The following is a 19,335-nucleotide window of genomic DNA, read 5'->3' as shown; positions in this document are numbered from 1 at the left end:
AAGTTAGATTAGAGAATGAATCTGTGGAAAAATCTCAGAAGACAATTTTGCGCAAAAATAATCCCTGGAGATACAGTTCTCAGAATTATTTTCAAGTTCTTATGAAAAAATGCTTCTGTCACCAGAATGACTTTTTGTTCTAAGTTGCTTTTGCCCCTGATTGCAGCTCAGTGACACACTTAAAAAAAGAGACACAGTGGGTCTCTAATGTGATACACCACTGGTTACTCCATTTCCTAAATTCCATGCATGTAGGAGTTGTCAGTAATATATAAGGTTGATTGCTTACATGTAAATCTGCTGATAGCCAGAGAGGGAAATAGATTAAAAATCAGTCACAACCCTTAAGGAAACGACCCTACCTACTGAAGTCATTCAATAGGAGGAGTCATGAATTGCAGAAGCTTGACAACAGCTTTACTTTCTTCACTTCATTAGTGTCATGCAGTTGTGTTAGAAATCTAGCGTGAGGAAACACTCAATTTGCCACTTGTCTGTGGATGTTACATATTGCTTTTCTCCATTTCCACATGCTGAAACTGTGTTTCTTCATCTGTTTGATATACTGGGTGAAATCAGGTAAGAACCATTAGCTTATTTGCAATCTTGGCTTTAATCAAACATTAAAAAAAATGAATCTTCCTTGATTTAAATTGGCCAAAAGATTAAGATTAAACCTTTTGATTTATGCCTAATGGAGCCGATGATTAGTAAAGAAAATTCAATCACTTTGAAACTGAGAAGTAGGTTTTCATTTTAAAGTAAATAGAACAAAGCCAAAGCCTGATACTTTATCTCTGGCTGTACTTTGCCCAGTGACACAGTCAGGTATGTGCACTTTGTACAAATCAGACATAATTGTGAAACAGTCTTAATATACTAATGTGAGTTAATTGTTTGTTGTTGGTTTGACAGGTGAACAGGTTTTCAAGTTATGTGTTATGCTTTTAAATAGCAAAATTTAGTTACATAAAAGACAGTGGACACTTGAGATTTTCCCCTTTTCAACCACAGAAGATTCTTGAATTGCTTACAAGGAATATTAAAACTATCTATAAACTTAAACTGCATGTGTAACAGCCCAGTGCCTGCGTGGATGTTCTGATTGTACAGATAGAGTGACTACTCCAACAAGTGTTCTCAAAGGTCACCTGGGTATTCCTTCCAGGAATAAGAGTTTGAAAAGCCTTCCCCAATGACTCCCCACTAAACAATTCAGAGTACTAAATATGTAAATCTAGTAAAGATACCATCTTTTCTTTTTTTCTATTTACTTTTCAAATAACTTCTGTAATTTCTCCACCATAAGTAAATAAATTTCTTCCCTGTGACTTTTGCCAGCTAGTAAATAGGTTTTGTCAGTTAAAATAATTTCCTTGTGATAGATTTCTCACTCCTGTGGACCAGACTGTGTCTGGTTTATCTTACTGTCATTTCACTGGCTTTAGAAGGAGTAATTTTTATTTCTACCAACCAAATGATAAAAAAATAAAAATATTTAAATGCATATAGAACAATATCTTAGCCTGAATCTTTTATACATTAGATACAAAGGGGTAAATTATAAGGATCAGTGATTAAACATTTATTTAAGGACAACACCAGGCAAAATTGAAAGAGTTTCATGTTTTACCTTTGAATCCAAGTAGCAAAACTCTAATCAAGTGATTGTTTTTTATTTTAGCTTTGTAGATGACATTAGAGTAACAGAATTTATATTTCAGTTTTATTATCATATATAATTATATGAAAACTAGAGATCAAATGTGACACATTGTATTAACATCTCATATCATGTCACATGTATGGCATTTTACCAGGTTCTTGATTATTTTTTCCTCGAAATTCAAGGCCACTGCAGCTGAACAGCTCTCAGTTTCCGAACATCTTTTGGATAAGTCCAAGCAATGAAATTAATTGGCTTCCTGTATCACTAGTTAGTCAATAACCTGTCCAGTAATTTCAGCAAAAGTTACCTAAATTTTTCAGTGTCTAAATGAGGAGAACAGTGATATTTTTCTTGAAATATAAGTAATTGCACCTTTTTTCACACCTAATAATTGCACTTATTGTCATAAGGTGATGATAGGCATGAAACTTTTGTTTGGTTGATTTGAGGCAGGCAGTTTGAGGCTATTTTTAACACTCTGTAACTTCAGGTCTGCTTTGCTTTTGTGACATCCAGTCTAGAGGTGACCAATCTAGTCATTGCAGATACATGGTTTGGCATTAGAGGTGATTGGTCTAGTTCCCTAAATTAGTGTATTAGTGTCTTTAGTGTCTTTACTGCACCTTAAGTGACATAATTCACATTTTTTATCTTTGCTTAGATCTGAACTATAGTACTGAACACATTTTTCAGGTACCTTGTAAGCCACCTGTACTTGCCCTTCACAGCTTTATAGACTGGTGCAGGTTCACTGTCCTTCTCAGATGTGGTGGATTTTGTTCTGCCTGCTATGTGCTTGCTGGGAAAAGGAGAAGAGCTGGGAAAAGGAGAAGAGCTAGAACTTGTGACTCAAAAATTCTGAGAAATTCAGGTTACTCTTTAAATTATTTTTTAAGGAACTGAGTAGGTACTATTTCTCTTCTGACTTTTGCTTTTAAAAAGTTGACTTGTTTTAGGAGTATTTTAATGACAGAAGAATTGGGAAAGGTGCCATCAAGAATCAGACAGACAAAAGCTTTGTGTAAAGTAACGTAGCCCACTTGAAGTCAAGAGATTGGCCCAAATTTCTTTGGCCAAAAACCAGGTGACACCACAGTGAAGATGAAGAGGCCTTAGAGAAGAACTGTGACAGGAGTCAATGTTGTGCCAAGACCTGAAGCTGGTTTATCCACACAATGTGACCTCAGCAGCCAAAGGATTATTTTTAAAGGGTTAACTTCTGTTGTTGAACACCAGACAGGGGAAAAATTAAGTCTTTTTAGACTTCCTTGAAAATCTTCATCTACAGCTTAAGCTTGCACACCCCAACTATCTGAGTACAGACAGAAATGCTAAATACTGCAGTTTGGCTTTTGCCATTATGTACGCTGACCTCAGAGTCTTATTTTTTCAAACTCAGAACAAGATCCTTTGTTTCTTCTTTTCTTGTTTCTTGGTAATGGTGCCCTTATAGTGATCCAAAACAAGGAAAGGGTTCTGGTTTATCCCCATGTTGTCAGGCAGCTGTTTCTTATTGATAGGTCAAACAATTAAGGTCTAAAGGTTGGCAGGTCTGCCACTCTGGCCCAAAGAGGAAGAAATAACCACGCCAGTCTTCCTGTTTATACAACACACCCGTTGTGAAAAAATTCTGAGAACCCAAATTTGATGGTGAAGTAAATGATCTTATCAACACTGACTACTAATTTGTATCTATATGGAGAAAATATATTGTTCAGGAATAATTAGAATAATTTTGTATTTGAAGGGTTGAGAGGAGAATAGTGGTATCTGCAGAGTCATTACTTAAACTGTGGCTCCCTGTTGTCCAGCGCACTTTTTGTCACCTCATTCCAAAGGTCTGGAGTGAAGAAAATGGAAGTTCTTCACTTTCAGCAGAAAAATATGAAAAGAGAAGTGAAGAGATGGTATTTCAGCTGCTCTAACTCATCAAATGACTATAACATTTCCATCTTTTTCAGACGAGGAGAAAAAATGTCCTGAATTTACAGATCTTAATATAGGCAATGCTTTGTCTGGAACGGAACTCCGAGTGCAGCTACTCCTATACACCACAGACAATCCAGACTGTTCTGAGAGACTCATTGAGCACAATGTTACTGCATCTGAGTACCTTAATACAACCAAGAAAACCGTCTTTGTTATTCATGGCTTCAGACCGACCGGGTCTCCTCCAGCATGGCTAGGTGACATGAAGGAGCTTTTACTGTCTTCAGGCGATATTAATCTCATTATAGTTGATTGGAATCGTGGTGCTACAACTGTGAATTACCTGACTGCAGTTGAAAACTGCAGAAAAGTTGCAGAAATACTGAAGAACTACGTTGACCAGATGCTGGTAAGGCAGAACGTTGCATCTGTTCTGAATAAGTTTCAAGAGAGTAGTTTAGGTGGGAATGGATATTTAAAGTATGTCTAAAAAGAAGTCCAGTAAACAGTATCAAATGGTGTTTCTTTATAGAAGTATTTACTGAATTTACATGCAGTTATTATTGCATATCTCTAACTTCGCCTGAGTTCTTATTTCTCTTTCATTGAAGTGTGTCTGAGAGTGCATCTGATTTCTTTAGCCAGTTGGAAATTTTAAACCTTCTAGAGAGAGAATGCACCAGTGGGGAGGTGAAGGGAGAGATATTCAAATAGTTTGCAGCATTCAAATTTTACAAAGGCTTTGCACTAATCTTGTTACTATTAATCTACTATAATTAAATTTCATTTAAATGAAAAGCAAAACATAAACAGAGGTAGAAATATTAATTCCAAAATTATATAAACTTTTGACTCTGGAGGGAGTTGCTGAAAACAATAGTTGATGCCAGTGGTCTTAACTGGGCTTTTGATTTTTTGCTCGATCAAATGAATAAAACATTATCATCTTGTTTGTGCTGTTTATCACTTGCTGTCTTCCATTCTCACCACTTCTTTTCTCAGGCATTCTCAGAAATTTTCATTGCTGTGCAATAATCAAAGATTCACGTGGAATTTGAGTAAAAAAACCTAACATTTTGAGAAAGGCTGAGGTGAAAGAAGAGAAAGCCTATCAGAATCTGTCCTCTGGGGCTAGATAGAGTGATAACAATTTGTAATTATGCCAGTAAATTTATTGATATGGAATTAAAAAAAAAAAAGAGCTATAAGGACAGTATCCAATCCAGAGTTGCTTAAAAAGGTGTATTTTACAAACTTCTTGATACAACTGTTTGGTTAGTTGCTGATTTTAGATTTGCCTGGCAAAACAATGACAGCATGTGCGAGTCGTCATGACTTTCACACTTACAAGCTATTGGGAGGCCTTTCTTTATTCATTTTGAGACATATATTAATATATCAGATGCTGTGTGTCATCCCATCATTTTACAGGGATTCCAACAGGTCTGATGATACTGTTTCAGAATTCTTCAATAGGTTTTGGGTTGTTTCTTGATTTTTTTTAATACTACCTGGTTTGTAGAACGGGCATTTCAAGGCTTCCTAGCAGGTGTGTGTTTGGCACCATCATTCAGCAGTTTTGTGGCATAAGTATTTGTTAATGGTATTATGCTTGTAATTTATTTTATTGGAAGGATAAAGTAGGGGAAGTTTGTTTACCTAGTTCATGGTTTTGGTTCATCTTTCTTAAATCTGATAAATGTCTTCCTCTTCCCTCCCCTGCTCCCCTTTTAACTAGTGTGACACTTCAGGAGAAATATGACTCAAGCTTCCTTTTTGCATTTTACTAGTTAAAGAATTTCACAATTACTACACTTTAACTAATACAGCATTGCATACTGAAAAGAACTTTGTAATTTTTTTTACTGTTAGCAAGTTAGAAATATAACTGAGAGTAGTGACAAAAAGTGAAAACTAAATATGTCTACTGATCTCTTTTCAGTTAACTCTGTGTATGGTTGTGGTTTTGATTTTTTTTTCCCATGATAGGTGCATGGAGCTTCTCTTGACTCTATGTATATGATTGGAGTTAGTCTTGGGGCTCATGTGGCTGGTTTTGTTGGCCAGAAGTATAATGGCAAACTTGGCAGAATTACAGGTAATTTTTTTTAATCCCAATACACATATTCTGTTGTACCTTATATTGCCATAGTTGAAAATCACATAGATGCTAGCACTGAAATATTGACAAATTAGAACTGACTATTTATTAACATACATGAGGAAAAACATATCCCTGGTGGAAGTTCAGGAAATTGTGAAAATCTGCCTTCACGACATAAATTACAGATTAAATTTTCCAACCTTTTTACCTCTAGTATCTCAAATGAAAATTGAGTGCTGCATCTAAATGCCACTTAACTTCAATGCTATGCTACCTGAGTTTCTGAATAGTTGTGTTCTGGTGGTGAGAGCAGTTAAATTGTGCATTTCATTTTTATGAAGCGCATAATAGGTATGGTATTTTCTGGGGAAAATGACAAAATGCATTGTCCTGATTTGATTCCTCATGCTGTTGGCTTATACTAATCTGAATAAATGGGAGATGAGCACAACTAATTAGGAAGAGAGAGAAGATATGGGTTGATCAGTCTTGTCATAGAAACCTTTGCTTTGCTTAGCAAGTTGAAGAGAAGAATTGTGCTGGGTTTTATTTTCATTTTTATGCCAAGAAAATTAAGTCATTGATAAATAATGTTCAAATGTTAGTATTTTATATATCTGTACAGGAACAGAGGCCAGAATTTACAATGTTAGTGTTGTTTTCATTTAGGTCTTGATCCAGCGGGCCCTTCATTCACTCACGAGCCACCAGAGGGGAGACTGGATCGTACCGATGCACAGTTTGTTGATGTAATTCATTCAGATACTGATGGTAATGACACAGCCTTAACTTTCCTTTTTCAGCTTGAGGAAAGGCAGGAAAGCAAAAGAGAAGGGATAAGATACTTCAGTAACACCCAAAAAGTGCTTCAGAAGTGTATTTTGTGTTATCGGTAACATTCCTTTGCTGTTCTAATGTATGTGAACACAGAGGCTGTAAGCATGTGATTATCACTGAATTAATCACTTCTGAGACAGCCAGTCTCAGCTGTATCACGTTAGTATGGTACAGAGCCACTGCTTAAAATTCTAAATCATGTTACTCTAAGGTTAAAATGAAGAACATTGTAAAGTCTGCTTTATCCGTACTTTAATCTGGTTTAATTTTTTCCTCAAAAGCATAAGTAAACCTTTCAAACCTACCACACTTGTTGCATTATTTGCGTGGTTTCATATCAGTTTCTTTAATAATATTAAAAATTAAGCATTTTACTATACGAATTTATATGTGAAGCTGCAAAATACCAATTTTTGTAATGTTCCAATTTTGTGAATAAGGATAAATGCATGGTAAAAAGGAAGGTAGGTCAGATTGAATTAAATCTTACTCATGGAATCTTGCTTACTTTTATAGGACACAGACAGATTTTTCTACTTTGATATACTGCTTATATTAGTGTACTTTGGAATCCAAAATGCAAAAAATAGAAAATCTTACTTTAATGAAAATTTCATTGTGAAAGAATTTTGGTTGCTGGAGAGAACATGGATTTCATAAATTTCTTTGTGTAAATAATGTCTCAGCTATAGCTGCTTCTGTTCTTTCTCTTTTGTGGCAGTAGGAATCTTACACAAATTTGTATACATTTGTGTATAGCATTTTTACTTATATATAATTTTTCTTAAAAAGAAAAACATAATATGTTAATAATATGACTTTGATTCATAATATGACTTTGATTTACAGAAATAAAGAATAATATGATCACAAAAGTTTTCTTTAATACCTCCATGTTACTTTGTAGTGAATGTTATGATAATTAATTGACTTCATAATTCTGTTTATGGTTTTCTGATTCACGATGTTCTTACTTTAGCACTAGGTTTCAAGAAACCTTTAGGAACCATTGATTTCTACCCAAATGGAGGAACAGATCAGCCTGGTTGTCCAAAAACAGTTTTCAGCGGTAAGTAAAAATGTGTTTAATTAATGAGAAGCGCTTGAGGTCAGATCAAAAAAGGTTAAATTGAATTGAATGTACACTGCACATATTAGGAAATATGGGAGCTGAGACCACTATACTCTTTCTTTTCATCCCAACTCAGCAAATGAGAAATAACAAAGACATTTTACACTGGTTTTTGAAATATGAATCTTCCTATGGGCATACATATTCCACCATATCATTAATATTGGTATGGTGGAATTATGTTATTACATTATATACACAATCTGCATGTAGTGATCATTATTCTTTTGTGGTTATATATGGCTAGGTATGGGGGAACATGTTTATGTCCAAGTGGTTTGGTCTGGATCGCTTGCATATGACATGGAAGGCAAAGTTTCCAAGTCTTAGCTCTGTCTTAGGTTCCTGCTGGTCAGCAGTGACGAACTAGGCTTTGGACAGGTCCTTTAGGCTCTTGGATGGAAAGCATTTTAAGAAAAGATCTTTTGCTGCAGAATTTTGTTCATTTCAAGCTCCACAAATCTTAGGCAAGGTTGCTGCCCATCATTTTTGTTTACTCTTTTTGGATATGTTTGTTTCTGTATATGTTTCTTATTGCAAATCCTCACAGTGCTGCTACCAATTAGACTGGCTGCAAAGGCACAGGGCTTTACCCCTTGTGTGTCTGTGAGCATGGGAGAATCCCTTAAGACTCAGCATCATCTTCATCTGTATAATTCTCATAGTTTGTTTTGTTAGGAAAGGAAGGAATTTATTACCCCAGACAACTAGAGAGAAGAATCCCTCAAGTGTTCCTCATGGTAATTTTTGTGCCCAAACTGCCCGCACTGAATGCAACAAGGCAAATTTTAACTCAGACTTGTACTTTATAACAAAAAACTGTAAGTTTTATAGGATTTAGCAGACTATTTCTTACAAATAAAACCCTGTAGCTTTTTATCTGTGTCTATAATATTCAAAATAGTCTCCAGTTTCTTCTACTTGTGTGTGTGCATCCCCTCTATACACTTGGTGTTCAACTAGCCAGGGAATAAAAGCGGGGCTAATTAAGAATGACTTTGGGAAAGGGGATTGCTTAAGTAGGAGAGGTGACTGGCAACAGCAGCAGTGGCTACAGCAGATTCTGGTGGGCTGAGCATCAGTCAGGCTGAACAGGGAATTGCTGGAGTCAGAGAAACCCAAATAACAGCTAAGAGACCTTTCAGGAACTGGCCAGGTTCCAGTAGCTCTCACAAGCTGCGCTAGTGTCAGGACAAGGTGCAATTGTTTCAAACTGAAAGAGGAAAGGTTTAGATTTGATATTAGGAAGAAATTCTTCACTCAGAGGCTGGTAAAGCACTGGCACAGGTTGGCCAGAGAAGTTGCAGGTGCCCCATCCCTTGGAAGTGTCCAAGGAAGTGTCCAAGGCCAGGTTGGATGGGCCTTGGAGCAACCTAGACTAGTGGAAGGTGTCCCTGCCCAAGGCAGGGAGGTTGGAACAAGGTGATTTTTAAGGTCCCTTCCAACACAAACCATTCCATGATTCTACTTTTACAACACTTTTTCTTCATTAATAAAAATGATTACATATTATTTTCTTTTTTTTTTCTTTCCTAAAGGAATTCAGTATTTTAAGTGTGACCATCAAAGAGCTGTTTTCCTCTTCTTATCATCTTTGAAAAGAAAGTGCGACATCATAACATATCCTTGTAAGTCTTACTTGGATTACAAGAGAGGAAAATGTGTTGATTGTGATGCTTTCCAGCCGATGTCCTGTCCAGTACTGGGTAAGTCTTACAATATCTGCTCTGGGCTGGATGAGATTTTTTGGGAAATCCAGACTTGCTCTTCCTGGGGTTATTCCAGTGATCTGTAGGATCATGTAGAGCCTGATCATGTCCAGAGCTGCCAATAGTTAAAGTAGTTTAAAGTTCATGGCTTTGTCTACTTTAAAGTTATCTCTGTTAGGCACAGATGCTGAATGTTCCTAATCTTTGATCATTATGCTTTCCAGACTGAAATGGGTTCAGAGTGTTTCCCCCTCTCTAGTTAGTTCATGAGTTTACGCTTCCAAAGTGTGTTATCATCCCTAGAGTACTTGTGGGTTTATTTAGGAATAATAATGTTTATAGCAACCTTAGAGATTCTGTGACTCTTCTTTTGGAATCAAGTTTTGATTTGGGAGGGGTTTTAGTTGTTTGGGGTTTTATTGCTCTTAGAGAGGATCTGAGGACAGTTTGAAAAGTTCTAGTCTACAATAGTGTGAGCATTTTCTAGTTGGCAGGGTTTTCTTAAGAATGAAATTCCAAAAATACTTAATTAAAAGTTAACTTTCAATTTGTACTTTGTCTTTTTTTAACATCCTTACACTAGGATGTGCACCCTACCTTAGTTAGATCAGGTTCAAAGAAAAAACATAAATAGATGTATATACTATTTCGTAATAAAACCTAACCATAACAGGACCTTATAGCAGGGCAGAAAGACTCCAGGACTTTCCCAGCATGGTTATCAACTATCCCTGATGCACTTACACAGAGTACCCAAGCTAGAGGTGGAGAAATATTTCACCAGTCAGCTGCCAAATTTCTGTTTGGTTGTTTTTTTTTTTAACCACTGTAAAAAAACTATGGAGAAATGGCAGGCAGCTGAATCTGGGAACTGAGAGGAAAAGCAGCAGCCTTCTATTGCAGTCTTTCCTGCTTGCTGCCATGCAGTGGCAGCTCTGCAGCCTGGGACTAGCTCTCCTTGTCCAGTCGAGGCAGGGAAATCAAGAGGGAGAGAATACGATCATCCGTTCTAGAAACAAGGACTGTTATCAAGCCCCAAACACAACAACCGTAGAATTGTATAAAATTCTTTCTACATTAAATCCATAAGATTAGGAGGTTTACAGACTATGTAACATTTTATTAAACAATATCTACAGTTATAGACTAAATAGTTTGAAAATATTTACTTTATGATTCAAAAGAGAAAGGAAAGCTGTTCTGTGTCTGTTATCTGCAAATATGTGGACTACTTTTTTTGGATTTGTTTTTATTAGCTCTGTAAGCACTATTTTTTGGAATTAGTACTCTAGAATAAATAGATAATTGTTACAAAATGACAATTTTGGTGATACTACTATATTAGAGGAATTAAATACTTGCATAATACATTCTGTTATACTCAGGTGATTCCCATATTTTCCAGGTCAATTTTCTTTCTCAGAGAATATATAAGAAAACTGAAGCCAAATTATTCACTTTGGATGAGATTCTTTTATGTAATTATATGCGTATCATGATTTTGCTAAATGTCTGAAATGAAATATTTAAACTTTGGATTTCAGGTTATCATGCTGATAGATGGAAAAAATGGTTGATAGCAAATAATTCTCCAACGAAAGCTTATTTTGATACCTCGGACCAAGACCCATTCTGCAGTGAGTGACTGAATACACACATAAAAACTCTTTACAAGAAGTTATGCCTGTTGTTTGTTAGGTGATCTGGTGTGAATGTGTGTTAGAAGTAGAAAGTAAGCGTTAGCCTCTTTGTAAAATGGTGTAAAAAACATTGCTGAAGGAAAGGAAATATTCTGGGGTGGGGGTGGTAGAAGAGAGAAAAGAGGGGGAGAAATATTATCAGACATAGGAGGAGGCACATGGAACAGAATGAGAAATATTGTAATGACAGCATAAATATAAGGGAAAATCTGCAAAGTCAAGAAGTAAAATTATTCTACTAAACCAGTCTGAAAAAAGAGAGTATTGATTAATTAAATCCTAAGAATTACCTTGGATATTTGGTAACCTGAGGAAATAGAATAAAGAAGAGGTCTAAAAAAGAAGTGAAACAGTAAGCCTGAGCAGGACAAGCTTTTCATACAAGGTGAGGCTTGGTCTTCTAGGAGACACTGTTAAAAAGCAACATGCCAAAAAAAAAAGAAGTTTTAACTGTGTGTACTGTGGGAGCACAGTTACGGTATTTTTGATGGTTATAGAAGTATGGTAGAAGGCCAGGTGTGGTAGTTAATTTTATGGTTTTTCCTTAGGCAGAAATCCAGGTAGCCACTTGGTAGAAGGTAATTTCTGTCGATAGCTTTCTTATTCTCCTTTGAACTGGTAGATTAAAAGTATCATCATCCAGTGGATACTTTTAACAGGGTGATAATAACAACTGTATCTTGTTGAGGTCATTCTTTGACTTTCGCGGTTTTCTATTTCTTTTTGCAGTGTACAACTACTTACTGGACATTACTACCTGGAATAAAAGCATTAGGAGAGGTTTCATTAAAGTTAAAATAACAGACTATGCTGGAAACACAGCAGAATCAGAGATGAGTAGGTATGTAGTGCTTTGTCTTTAAAACTATTTTCTCACTTTATAGGACTAATTTTCTGAGTTTCATAAACCTTTTAACTCGTTAACTTGTCAGTTGAAAAAGTATCATGAAGTTGTTAACACCTAGCCATGGCACCTTTTCCTGAATACAATTCAGCGTAAGAGGCAATGCCTCTAATACTGAACTGGTCCTTTCCCAGGTCCTTCATGGAACTGGTTTGAATCCAGTTCTAGCTGTCCTTGTTCTGAATGCTCGAAGTTGATACATCTGGCAAGATTTCTGATCTTAATAATAATGCTTAGCAACAATGAATATTACTCAGCTAACAAAAACCTGACTACAAATAATATTTTTCTTTAGTGAAGCTTCAACATTTCAGCAATACAAGAGAGTCAAAATACTAACTGGATTTTACCAAGACATTGAAAAAATATCAAAAATTTCCTTGACCTTTTCTACGAAGACTTTAATAGGCCCAAAACACAAACTTAGGATTCTCCAGATGACCCTGAAATCTCTCAATAATCCAGAAAGGTAAGTGTTTGTCATGTATTAAAGTTGGGTATCAACTAAACTGCTTGGGATATATCCTCTGTAATGTGCATTTCCCTGTATTGATTGCTTTTTAACTGCATATTCTTAAGTGCATGAATGTTCTTCTCATCCTACTGATGATCAAATTTGTCCTGTGGAAGAGCTGCTCTGTACATTAACATTTAGTGCACAGCACCCCTGTACTTGAGATGTCCCACATGCTGCTCATCACTGCAGGCTGCTGCTGCTGTCTGCTCACAATGTACTCTCAAGGACCAGCCTGACTCACATCTGCATGGTTAACTTCTTCTCCACAGGATAAATCCCATTAAACACTTTTCTGATTTTACTCATGTGTCTGTGCACAGCTTTTCACACTCAGGCATGAAATGGAACACTTCAGTTGCTGCGTAACTGGAACAGGTTTTTTAGTCTTGTTGCTGAAGGTAAAGACCTTCTAAGACCAGAACACTGTCTATATCTGCTTACACTTAAAATTAAATAATCTGCCCTTTTTTTTTAATTGAATTAATTATTTCTCGTTTAGAATACTTCAGCAGTATTACCATATGTCCATTTTTTAAACCTCCAGAGTCACTTTGTACAGTAGCACTAGCAATTAAATTTTACATTTGCATCTTGTGAAAATAGCAGATTACATGGAATAGGTAAGAAATACCCAGGAGTAGCAAGTGTACTTTATTTGAGAGTTGTTAATTTGTTTCTTATGAATGGAAGATTCAAGAAAGTCAGAATTTAAAATAAAAACCTAAAAATGGTTATCAAATAAGTAATGAGAGAGAATAATATTACAAGTAATTCTTAAGTCAGTATATTTTGTTAACTTGAGATATAACATTTAAGGCTTTCTGATATGGTGTGTGATAATAATCTAGTAGGAATTGGGTACTGATACTTTGTAAAAATTATGAAACCTTGTTATATTAATCTATTTTATATTTATGGAGGAAGGGGAGGAGATGGATGGGAGAGTCTTAGGAAGAAACAAAACACTCAGTAATCAAAATAGTACTCCAGAATGTACATATACTTGACTTTATTAACTTGTTGAAGGTCATAAGTCTAAAGCTCTCAGTGAACTGGCATTTGGTGATGAGAGATAGTCCAAGTTCTAAATCACATTTCAATTTTACTTCTCAGCCTAATGGTGATAAATCAGAAGATATATTTCATGTAAACCTGTCAGCATTTGGGACTTTTCAGATAATGATCTAGCAAATAAGAAAGGTTTTCAGGGAACAGCCCTTATTGGGTTTGAGTTTTCATTCCTTGTATTCTGCCTCTTGTTAGTTTAAAAGTAAAATGCACTTGATCTGCTTTAATACAGGATCCACTGAAGTCCTACACATGAAGCCTCATCAGATTGCAGTCATATCGACACGTTAGATACTTTTAGATAGCAATGAAAAATAGTGCATTGAATCAGAATGTGAAGGGAATTTAAATGCAGATGTTACGACACTATTGGTTGGCATAATTATATAATTGCTCATTGTAATTATAATTACCTGTATTTACCTTAGTTTCATATAATTACAACAATTACTTGAATACAGGATGATCAACTAGAAATTACATTGAAAATATTTAAATTATTCTAAAGAAAGTAATAGGTAAAAACCAGGGGCCAAGTGCAGGGATAAAAGACAATGGGATTCTCTGTCTCCCCAGATCTGGGTTAATAGCAAACTGTGGGAGTTTGGGGAATATCACTGACAATTGTCTGCTAGGTTGACTATCCACTATCCACACAGATGGTGTGTGAATTTGGAAGTGCTAAAAGATGCATATAATTTTCAGACTCTTCTGGATTCTGAGATAAATCATTTTTGCTCTCCCATGAAACCAGAAAGCTTTGCTAACTTGTGCATGTCCAGATGTCAGCTATACCAAAGAGCTTATGATCCTGTCAGTCAATTCAAACTCAATCGATGGGGAAGGTGAATGTCCCAAAGATGCTTACCCCAGACACCTTGGGGTTTTTTAACCAAAACAAGAATAGTGAAAATAAAAAAAGACCTTATTAATACGTCTTTTTAAGAAAAGAGTGTGGAATACCCATGTGTTTTAGTAGACAGCAGAGAAGCCACATGGGGTGAGGGATTATGAAAGCCTCACCTAACAAAAACATTATTAGTGTTTTGCTCCTTGCTCGGGGCTGCTCTCCTATAAGGCATTCTTAATACTCAATAACCACAAGCTGAGACGGATTGCACTTCAAATGGGATACAATATGTTGGAAATCATATGCTTTTATTTCTATAATTCATCATTATGGTTTGTCTAGGTATTTTGTCCCCTGTGGCTAGATAAAAATAATACTACAGAAATAATATAATAATAAACCATTATATTCAAATCAAAACGAATTGTGGATGAAGGACTGGATGAAATTCTATTTCACTGTATTTCACTACATCCCGGGCTGAGGTTGGGTATTGTGTGGTATAACCACATCTATGAGTTCAGAGCAACAGAGAAGATAATTTTAAATAAAATAAGCATCATAGCTTGTATGCCCTTAGAGATGCCATCAGAGTGTATAGCAATCACTTGCTTGTTCAAATCATCTCTCACAATTCATCTATAGCAGTGCATGAAGGGCAGAAATGTGACCTGCCTCTGCCCTAAAAGGCGTTGCATCTATTTTGACCTCAAAAAGTGAGATTTTGTGTATCTGTGATTCCCTTTGTGACCTCTTTATATGTTTGTGTAGTATTATGCAGTTCTGAGTTTTCTAGGTGTTTAGAAGACAAACGACTCTCTTGCATTAAACTTCCTCACACATGCTGTCATTGCAAGGGAAAGAGAAAATATTATGATGTAGTTTTCTACTTTCCTCTGTGAAATGGAAGCAGAGACACTTTCCTACCTAGGGAACTTAAAATAAATTATTCAGGCCCAGAGTTAACAGGAATTGTGCAGATTTTGTGCCATGGTGCCAAAGAGTTATTCTGGATGCAGATTAATAGCTGTAATGGATGAAATGTTGCATACTCATACTTAAGACTAGTGTGATACACTTCTTACTCCTGCCACTTTGCACCATCCAGCTGACGTATGGTTGTTTTTCACAGTCTGGCAAAACTACTCTAGGGATGTATAAAATAGGGTGTAAACTCAGACAAGAAGACACTTCTCGTTCTGAGTACCAACTCTGAGAGCTGGTAAATACTGGAGGTTTAATAATTCAAATACAGGAATATTTTTCTGTTAATGTTAACTTTTTTTGTTGTGCAATTTTTTTTTCTTTCCCTACGTTTGTAGGTTGCAGCTGTGCAGATATGATTTTGTACTGATGGAGAACACTGAACTGACCTTCAAACCTATCCCTTGCTCTGAGAAGGGTACATGAAGAGACAGCTACTACTAACTTAATTTCTCTTACAGCAGTGACATTTTGATGCTTCCTCAGGATAAAGACTGCAATGAGAAAGGAAATGAGATAAGCTAGATTTATTTTCAAGTCTACCTGGTAATATACATTACTTGCTTTAAGTGCCTTAGGCTGAAATTAATTGAGAAGTTTGGACATGTATGTGTTTGGGAAATTATTCAAATAAAGTAAATGTATCATGGTGGAGAACGTCCAATGGTCTGTTCATCATTATTTGTTAGCAGTGAAGCAACTACTGAATTAAATATGAATTATCTGCATAATCCTGGCACATTATTTGTCTTACGTATATTTAATTATTTATTATTTGTAATGGCTTTTACATGGAGACATAATTATCTGTCTACTAAGTGAATTTAATATACTGCACATGTGATCTATAGATCTAATACACAGCAGTTTTGCTGTGCTGTGTTCATTGGATAAATGAATCCATGTTTTCTCATTATATAATGTCTCAGTCTGAGAACTGCAACAGTAATATTTGTGAGCACATATATAAATTTGGTATTTAAATCAGTTGTCTTTATGCCCATTGTAGATGAATGTTATTGCAACATTCAGCTTTATGTTTTTTAAGAAAGCTACAGACAGGGCAGAGTTGTTTGAGATATGAAGCAATTCTAAAGTCTGTTTTGAATAGAATAACTTAAAGGTGAAATAAATGCATTTTAATTCTGTTGCTGGTTGGGCCTCTTGGAATTAGAGGTGCTGCTCAGGTTGAGATTGATGACAGCTTTTCACCTATTGGGATGTGAACAGGACTAAATGCTACATAAAGATTTTCTCCTTCAGTTCAGAAAAATGTTTTCCAGTCCCAGTCCCTTTCCTGATGGAACTGATTGAAGAACAGAAAGCTGTATTTTTCTTCTGTAAGGTTGTTGTATTTAACACTGGTTTCTCATGTAAAGGAATGACATTATCCTTTTCCTTTCTTTCCTGTGACCCTGCTGTCCCTGCTGTTGACAGCAACACTTGGTTGAACCTTTTAAACAATTTCATCTGAATGTCAATGGAATGGGATGTCCAAAACCTCTTGTAGTAGTAGGATTTTTAGGCCTTCCTTGATAACTGATATCAAAACCAAGGAAGTATTCCATTCTATCCCTTTACGTTAACAGAGGTATAAATATTAGGAGAGGAGGGACTGATGCTCTCTTCTCTTCCGGGGAGGTCTGGGGGCAACAGGTTCCCTGCAGCCGGCTCTGCTCGTGTGGGAGTGAGGCCTGGTCAGGGCTGTCGTTTCTCTTTCCGATCCGGGAAGCAGTCTGGTGGTGTGGCGGGAGTCTGTCTTCTCAACGGAAGTATTGAGATTTCATTTTGCTAGTTCTTTATTTTGCTAGTTTCAGGGTTTTGATTGTACATATCCGTTTTGGTTTTGTCCCTTTTTGTCCCTTTTCCCTTCCCTATTCCCTTGGTTTTTTTGGGGGGGAGCTGTTTGGGGTTCTCGTGTTCATATGTATGTAGTATTTTAACTGTGTATAACTGTGATATATGTAAATACATATATATATATTTTGGTATAATTTGATTGGTTTTAGTTTGTTTCAGCTTCTGTAGTTTTTTTTATTTTGCCTAAAGGGGGAGGGAGGGGAAAAAGCTTTCACTGGGTTTTGGAGACTTGGCGGGAAGCCAGCTCCAAACTTGATCACCTCTGAATTGCAAGTTTTATTGGAAGTCACCAGGTGGGTTATAAGGAAGCTGGAAGATAGTGCCCTAAGGAAGGGAAAGCAAGTTTTCACTGCAAGAGGAAGCTCCAGCATTCTGGTCAGCACAGGCAAAGCTCTGAACCAGCCACTGCACATGCTTTTACTTGTCTAGACAGAACAAAAAAGAACAGAGTCATGGACAGATATGGCCATGGACTGACTTTTTAAAAAGAATATTTATTCTATAGAGATGGTAATTGCACTACAATAGGTTTTCTCAGGTGGTGTCTTACTCAGCTTTATCATTTTATTGTATACAACTTTGTTCCTTTTTTCTGAGAGAGTCATTAGGAGACACACAGGAAAAGATGTTTTTGTCTGCTTGTATGCATGTATACAGAGGGGTGGGTTTTTATTTTATTTCTCCTGCCTTCCATTTTTTTGAAACTGCTGTTACTCTGCTTGTTTCATTCTGCAAGTTTTTGTCAAGCCTTGTTCTTGTCAACTCTAGTTTTCCCTTAACAGGTCTCTGAGCCTCCTTTCTTTTATAATCTTGCCTCCAAATACCTATTTCTTACGTCCCTTTAAAAAAGACAGAGACCTGAGACTAAATTTCAAGTGTCTGGAACCAGAATCTTTCAATGTGTGGCATAGATGTTCAGGCATAGAAATGTATCAGATGTGCTCTTAAGTTTCCTTTTGAGGTTGCTTTCTACAAATTCTCTAAAGTTTTATATTTTTATATGTTTTAAAAATGTTTTTTTAAAATATTTTATATTCTTGGTTTTTTTCATTGATTTTATGTCCTGAAATAATGAAATATAGAAGTATGAATATGTTGTTTGACAATAACCTTTTTATTTTGGTTGAGATATTCAATTGCAAGGTAATATATGGAAAAAATTCATGAAATTGTGTTAGCTCTAAATTGGCAGCATAGAGGGTAGACACACTGCTCTTTCCAGTAATGGAACTGAGTGCTTGCTTATTACTGCAGCTATTATTGATGTGTCAAACAAGTGGGGTTTTTCCCCTATTTTGTGGATTGTTTACCCATACAAGCTTGATTTTCAACAGCTTACTCTATTTAAAGACAGACACAAATAAAAGTCTACCTCCTGAGGTTGGCATTTGCACTATAAACTATATCCTTTGCCATTTATTTGCTTCCAAGTTTGGGATGGAGCTCTGGTAACGCAGCCCTTGGAGAATTTGCACTAATATTTGCGTTTAGGCAATGGTTGTAACTTATATACACCAGAATACTCACTCCCTGCATCCTTTATGTAACCATACTGGCAAAATGGTGCCTACACAAGCAGTCAGGATATACCAAGTTGTGGGGTTGAATATGAGACACAAGCAAGAAACTGTGCAGAATCGAGGGCTGAGATACCTTCCTAGAATTTTCTGTTACAAATGGGAGGAAAATATGTGAGGGAAGGTGCTGTTGAAAAGTTACAGGGAGGCATACAGATGTGACTAAGTGTTGCTCAGTGGTGTGGTTTGAAGGAAATAATAAATATTTTCCCACATTTGAAACATCCTATAAAAAGGGAAGGACAGGAATAGTGATTTTTTGCCTTGATTTTGACAAGCTTTGGGTGAAAAGGAAAGAAGCAGTGGGGTTGTAACAGAGGTTCCAATAAACAACGTGAGGCAGAAAGAAACTTTCCTTTTCTAATTTCCAATTTTAGTTGGTAATTTCCATTTCGTAAGAGGGACTGTTCCAGGCAGTGCATTTCCAGCACATAATTGCACTTCTCAAGTGGCTAAGCACTTGGACTGTAGCCTTGTGTCTCCCAGCACCAACAA

The 19,335-nt window shown here is 36.2% G+C and overlaps 1 protein-coding gene across 1 annotated transcript; it reads left to right on the top strand.

Annotated features, from left to right (window-relative positions):
- Window positions 1-376: 376 nt before the first annotated feature.
- Window positions 377-16,489, top strand: LOC113971993 (lipase member H-like). Its single transcript, XM_027692613.1, has 10 exons — window positions 377-579; window positions 3,631-4,007; window positions 5,588-5,696; window positions 6,372-6,473; window positions 7,519-7,608; window positions 9,210-9,377; window positions 10,925-11,017; window positions 11,810-11,921; window positions 12,280-12,453; window positions 15,742-16,489. Exons 1-10 carry the CDS (start codon window positions 501-503, stop codon window positions 15,827-15,829), a joined length of 1,392 nt encoding a protein of 463 aa, XP_027548414.1. The 5' UTR covers window positions 377-500; the 3' UTR covers window positions 15,830-16,489.
- Window positions 16,490-19,335: the final 2,846 nt, after the last annotated feature.

Source organism: Neopelma chrysocephalum, unplaced genomic scaffold (genome assembly GCF_003984885.1).
Source record: "Neopelma chrysocephalum unplaced genomic scaffold, ASM398488v2 Primary Assembly neopelma1_87, whole genome shotgun sequence".
NCBI classification, from domain to species: domain Eukaryota; kingdom Metazoa; phylum Chordata; class Aves; order Passeriformes; family Pipridae; genus Neopelma; species Neopelma chrysocephalum.
The sequence above is the reverse complement of the archived record's forward strand: the minus strand, read 5'-3'. Positions and strand labels throughout refer to the sequence as shown.